We start from the raw sequence: 7,168 nt of genomic DNA on the forward strand, positions 1-7,168 counted from the left end.
TTTCGATTTATTTACTGATTTAAAAATATTTGACCTCATAGCTACAGCTTTTTTTGCATACCCTAGTTTTTGTTTACATGAAATTAAATTTTGAGAAATTTAAAAATAGTGTATATTCATCCTAACATGAATATAATTCTGTTATGTATATTAAAAAAAAATGTGAATTTAAGAATCTTATTTTTTTTAAATCATTTAAAAATATTTGCCATGATTTTTTTCTAATCAAACAAGTTTTTTTGTTTTGGTTTTTTTAGTATTTGTTTTTAATCTATTTCGTATTTGTCCTTTACAAATTTAGTCCATCTTCAACTAAATAATAATCAATCAATACATATATGCATTTTTTAATATAATTTAAATGATAATAATAAGTTACATTAAAATCTGTATCATTGGGGGATGCAGAGAATTAATCATTTTTTCCTTTTTAATTTTTTCATTATTACTAATATAGGTAATAAAATAGGGTATTTTAAATATTAAATTGACTAAGAAAAAGGATCCACCCAGCCTCATAAATTTATTGGGTAAAAATCTGACGGTCGAGCATGATTCTGTCCAAATCACCTCCTTGCCCAACCATTAGTCTAGTTACAGCTCTTCCTTAAAAAGTAATGTACCCTTAATCCTTCATGGGATTTAGCAGTACAGATTTAATTTAATATAATTTTTTTATCTAGCAGTATTTAACAATTATATTATTGTAATATGTAAGATGATTAGTTTTACACATTATTAAAAATTTTTGAGTTATAATTGTTTTGTAATTATACTATTTTAAGTATAGTGATTGTCTGTTTGTTCAAGTATGTTTAAAAGAAAGAGGACTCAGTCCCAAAAGGTCACCAAACGTATTATAAAACAATAAGATATACGAAAATATTGGAAATTCTGCTTCGTTTACCTATTACAAAAAAATTTAAACATTATACACTAAAAATTAACATATCAAAATATTATATCTTAAAAATAATATCAATACTAGAAATAAAGTATTATTTGCTAAAATCTATTAATATCAAAAGCTTCTGAACCGGTATTCAACAGTATATTTATTTAAAAAGCCGAAATGAGAGAATCTAGGAGAATAAATTCTTATTAAATATATTTAAAAATCAGTGCTCAATCATCTATTAAATTCTTAGTTAAATTAATAATTAACAAGAAGAAGAAGAAAAATTCGAAAATAACTATATTTCAAAAATTATTTATTTTATAATAAATAAATAATATAAAAAATATTTAATCATTTTTAGTCCAACCAACTTAAGGTAATTAATATGTCTAATAAATAATACTAATGTTAATTAGGACAAATTTTCAATGCTGTCACAATACATATTAATACTTATTAAATAAATCTTTACTCATGTTAAATTGGCTAATGAAAATAAATTATATGAATAAAATTTAAATTTTTTTAAATTTAAAAAAATTAAATTAAATATTTAGAACTCAATCAAGTAATAATTTTGTTGTTGAACAATTTATTTTTTAAGAAATCCCACCAATTTAATAACAGATATTTAGAAGTCTTGAAAATTATTTAATAACATATTTAGGACACCATTTCTTGGAGTCTTCACTTCCTTATGAAAGGTTTTAGTTGGTGATCTATAAATTTCTAAAAATAGATTTTGATTACAAATTTTCCTCAATTATTAACAATTACAAAAGAACAATGACTTCTCTGAAGTGTTCTGATTCATCGCTATACCGCTAGCATGTTCAAGTACGTCATATAGGCTCTCACTTCAGTGTAATCTCGGCGCCAGACGTGGTTGGGTGTTCCCGTACCCTAATACCAGAAATAGTATACGCTTTGCGATTTGTTACGAGCAATTTGAATGTGATAGTTTGTTATCGCGATGGCTGATGATCAGAACAGAATTTACAAGCTGAAAAGGCTCAACACCCGACTTCTGGAAGCTGTTTACAGCAAGGATCTCGAGAAAGTCAAAAAGTGAGTAATTTCTCCTTCTTTGCAAAGTTATCAAAGAACTTTATTCTGTCAAATTATCACGACCTAGCGTATGACAAACTGCTTATCTCAAATTATAATTAAATCAACAGGTTTTATAAAACGTTTGTTATCATTAACTTGAAAGAACATCTGCATTCAAAGTCAAAACTTGAAATTTGTAAAAATAAAACAGGTCTATTGAAGCAATTGAACGAAATCATAAGAACATTGAAATTTTAAATTAACGTTTTATTTGTCATTAATCTGAAGTCAAATGGTTATATTGTTCCTCTTAGTTGTCTACAAAAACTAGCCGGATATGTATATATTTTATCATTGGTGATTGACATCGTGGATGGTGAGAAATCATTTGTGTGATTTTTATTTTAGTAGAAAAAAAATTTATCTCGTATGCACTGATGAAAAGCACTCATGTATTAAAAAATCGTTACATGAGTTAAAATAATACCGCTATTTGTTAGGAAACATCACAATGTTAAATTTATGTTCTTTACTTCTAGTAGCTACATATATACAAAACTTTAACAAGAAAATATTTGCCTTATTTCATAAAATGTTTGAAATATTTGAACATGATTTTGTATTATGTTGGGAAAAATATTCTTAATTTTTTTAAGATGATGAAAGTTTTGAACACCAGTTGAGTCGCTTGCGTACATGGCAATATGACAATGAATGCAAAAAAAAAAAAAAAAATGAGACGGGAAAACCCGGGCTATCACGCTGCATGTTTACAAAGAGGTTAAGATAAGAAGCGACCAGGAAAGGACTGACCTTAACGAATTAAGGAATTGTAGGTATCGGATCAGCAATTGTTTCATTGCTAACTCGTTGCTTTTAAAGCACATTTAAACTGGGAGAGGGACCATTGAGATTTTAATAAATGGAATGTGGTCCGGGTGCGATCAAATGAAAGTCAATCTGACTTTGACTTCTGTCAAAACAGCTCTGACGAGGCCCTGCAACATGGGGCGAAACGTTGGCTCAAATAAAAATAGTTATTACTATTTGAGTTTCATTTGACCGTACCCGGACCATATTCCATTTATTAATACAAACGGTCAATCAGTAATCTTCCAGTATGTCCAAATTTGGATTTAGATCGTGTCTCATTTTACTAAAATATTAAATTTTAAAAAGATTTTATATTGGTGATTTTTCTGATATGACCCCCTCCCTTCCCGCCTTGAAGACAAATCGCCAGATAACGCGAACTTGTTTAATGAAAGCAAATAAACAAACGATCATCATCTTTACTATTGTTCAATTTTCCGCTATGTTTGCATGCGAATCCTTGGTTTTTGGCGATTAAGGCCTTCTGGACGCGTGGTATCGGAAAAATCACTTTAACAAATCCGTCTCAAAATTAGATTTTTCATTATAAATTCCAGAATTTAGTGCGCTGGAGATGAACTGGATGATGATACAGACTTGACTTCACTACCAAAAGAATCTTCACTTTCCATAACTAAGAATTATCAGGTTTCATTTAGATTTTTTTCTGATCTCTTGTTTTTTTTCGTTTTCTTGTTTTATTTTTTCAGAAAAAAACAAACAAGTGTGTGAATCGATTCTTGATACAGATTGTTTTAGTGTGATATTTTTGTTTTGACCTCGAGGAATAACGTTAACTGTATTTTTATTTGTATTTGTATGTATTTAATTTTTGTAAATAATATTGATATGTAGAGTAAAGCACATTGGATCCAATGAAGCCTTGTACAGATTGTGATGGAACGGCATTGGATCATTGCTATCATGTTTTGTCAAGTTGTCTCGTGCAACAAGAACCCTGAATTTGTATAAAATCCAGGCAGTACTCTAAGAATTAGATCTTAAATTGTTAGTTTTATATTGTAGCCTAAAACCTAAAACTTAGATCTGGAAGCCTGTCTTCTGAATATTATGAATAACTTTTGTCTAATACGCAGTTTTTGATAAATTAATAATATTAAATATGCGATGATGTTTTTTTGACATATAGTGATAATCGTAAATGATATGATCAGCTTAGTTGTATTTTGAATTATTAATTCATATACTTGATTTTTATTATATTATTCTTGTTGAGTATCTTTTGGCAAATATCAGGAAAACACGACGGGCACTTACGAAGATATTGTTAAACTACTCAATAGTACATTAAAAAATCTTCCATTTGTGTGCTAATCGACATCTATACTTCTCGTGGTTCCGGAGATAATGATTTCCCACAATAAATTCATTAACTACTGATTTTTCAGTATATGTTACTTGAAATGTTGCTTTTTAAGAAACCGTATCTCGAGAAAGAATGACTGTAATTTAATCATATTTCTGCAAATTTATTTTACTTCAAATGATGTTCTATTAGGTTTTCTAGTGCAAGTGAGTTTTCTAGTGAAAAATTATTATTGTTTTACATTATAAAACAGCCACCGTTTTGTATTCCCCCTACCTATACTTGGCAGACTCATAAATTTTGACTAGTAATTATACGTGGTTTTCACTAAATTAATGAAAAATTGGGGTGAAATGACTGACCTCCGTGATCTTGTAGGAGTCTGGATGACACGCATTAAGGGGCCTCCCTTGTTTATGGTGATAGTTGCCGAAGGGTTTGGAAAGTATACGTCAATTTTAATAACAACTTAAAATCCTTTATGAAAAATTACCTGAGCTTGCCCATCTTAAGAAAGATGGAGTCCGGCGGCCTCTTAACACGCTGATGGCCACGTCAATTTTCAGAAGTATGGCCTAAAATGACAATTTGATTTAATCACATGATACCATTAAAAACCCATGGTAGCTTTACTTATCTGACTTTTCAAACGGACAATTACAGCGAGTAGGTTGGTCGATGAACGACATGTCATAATCTCACAAGAGGAGATCATAACACTAAAAAAAAGGCAATCCTTCCCCGCCAATTCTATACCATAGTTATAAGCAAAAGGCATAAAAGATGTGTTTTTTTTTTTAAAAAAAGTCATACGGATGCCTTACTTCGTAGTTGGGTTCTGTAACAGAAATCTCTTCGCGGAAGCCAACTACGAGTTAATTCGCACGCAGATACGCACGGACATGCTTCGACCTGTCGCTTATCTAAAGCTGAATCATAGATACCCGTCCATATTCATACCCAAGCAAAAAAACTCCGAGAAGCGCGTTATTTTTGTCCAGCCAGTAAAGAGAAGAAAACCCTTTGTATGGAATATTGTTTTAAAAAGTTCCACATACAATAAAATATTATTTTATTTCTTGGATTTGAACTGATTTTTATAATTATTTTTTCTGTTCGTTTTTTAATAAATTTTCTGTTCATGGCAGCATTGATTTTTTGTTCTTTTCCCAGAAGCCATCTATCGATATTAGTCCTGATATATTTCGAGTTTCATCGCAGCTGCACAAAAATGGCAAGTGAACACAGGACGAGATAACTCGTAATTGGTGTCCTAGAAAAGAACGCAATCTACGAGTTATCTCAACTACAACTTCGGCTGTAAAGTTTGTCATTTATTCAATTTTTCATAGACTAGTTGTTTTCTGATGCCGCAAAATTGTCCGGAACGGCAATCTGAATAAAATTGTTATTTGTTCTATTTTCATATTTTTTACTAGATAGGGCGTAATATCTCATATTATATATGACATATCTCATCAAGGGCGTAATTAGGATCAAAACTGGGGGGGGGGGCCATAATCAATCAGGTTGTTAAACCTGGAATAGAATGGAACCAAAATTTTAAGAAAATCATTTATAATTTCACGGTGCTTTTACAGTATAAAAATTACAGTTAGTATCTGCTTCAAAAAAAAAAATTAAATTAATAACTTTTTAGTCGTTTTTATCTTAATAGTGAATTGAAAAATGTTGATATTATTAATGAAGATAATGATTACAAAATAATGGTTTAAATAAAACTTTATGCTAATGAGATTTTATGTTTCAAACTAATTATAGGTTGCACATTTTTTGAAGATTAATAATATAAATATTTTCTGAAAAATATAAATAATATAATAAAGAAATATTCATAAATATTTCAACAGATAAATTAATTTTCTTCCGCCAAACAAATTAATTCTTCTTCATCTTAAAATGGTAAAACTTCATTGGATGGGATGGGTTTTAAGGAATTGTTAGTTCCTGATTGATTAAATGTAATATTTTATTAGGTAGTAGTATTTTCTAGGTATAAACGATTACCTAAAGACATGATTCTATTACTGTACTATCATCTGTTTAAGTTTCATTTTCGCTGGCATGCTACTTAGTAACAATTATGGTGGCAACATTTTTTTCTACCTCCCAAAAATAAGTTATAAGACGAATAAATGTTCTGTAGACTAGTTTCTAATAAAAATTCAGAATTGTTCAACTTCTTTAGAAAATTTAAAGAAATACACTAAATTCTTCTTCTCAATATGATTCCCATTTATTCTACATATTAATCTAAATTTATAAAAAAATCCTACAACAATCGAAATGGCTGTAGAATGTCAGCTCTCCTCATTCTTCTTTCCAAACTTCCATAAGAAGCTATCGGCACACTGCATATTTTCTCCCTATAATAGATTCATCTTTAAATGATGTTTTATGCCTTAAGATTTTTAAATAGTCCTTATAGAATCGTTTTACTTCTTTGAAATATTAATTCAAACTTTTCTTGATTAAAATATTGCTATTATATTCTTAAAAATTAAAATATTCCTTTTTAAAACATAGTATATTTAACTTAACACTTCCATGATGAAACAATCTAGGAAAAAACCTCTGTAGGGTGGAAGATGATACTTCAGCTGTCTGATATTAAGTGTGGAGTTGAAGCAATCGCTTAGGTATTACCACAAGGGTAGAATCCGAAAGTGAAAAAAAAAAAAAAAAACGAAATAAATACAGAAAGACAAAATTTTGTGGTATTGGAGGTAAAAAACATGAGTTAAATACACTCACTGAAAAAAAAAACAACACGAAATTAATACAGAAAGACATAATTTTGTGGTAATGGAGGTAAAAAATATGAGTTAAATATACTCACTGAAAAAAAAAAAAAAAAAACGCGAAATTAATACAGAAAGACATAATTTTGTGGTAATGGAGGTAAAAAATATGAGTTAAATACACTCACTAAAAAAAAAAAAAACACGAAATTAATACAGAAAGACATAATTTTGTGGTTATGGAGGTAAAAAACCATG

The 7,168-nt window shown here is 29.1% G+C and overlaps 1 protein-coding gene across 1 annotated transcript in view; it reads left to right on the forward strand.

The window, feature by feature from the left end:
- The first annotated feature begins 1,763 nt into the window (after positions 1–1,763).
- LOC106686717 (transient receptor potential cation channel subfamily A member 1) overlaps positions 1,764–7,168 on the forward strand; it is a 19,035-nt gene continuing 13,630 nt past the window's right edge. The window contains exon 1 of the mRNA XM_014430171.3: positions 1,764–1,966. Coding sequence (XP_014285657.1) covers positions 1,872–1,966 — 95 coding nt within the window. The 5' untranslated portion in view covers positions 1,764–1,871. The remainder of the gene's footprint in view (positions 1,967–7,168) is intronic.

This window comes from Halyomorpha halys, unplaced genomic scaffold (assembly GCF_000696795.3).
Source record: "Halyomorpha halys isolate HHAL.00 unplaced genomic scaffold, Hhal_1.1 Scaffold864.1, whole genome shotgun sequence".
NCBI lineage: Eukaryota > Metazoa > Arthropoda > Insecta > Hemiptera > Pentatomidae > Halyomorpha > Halyomorpha halys.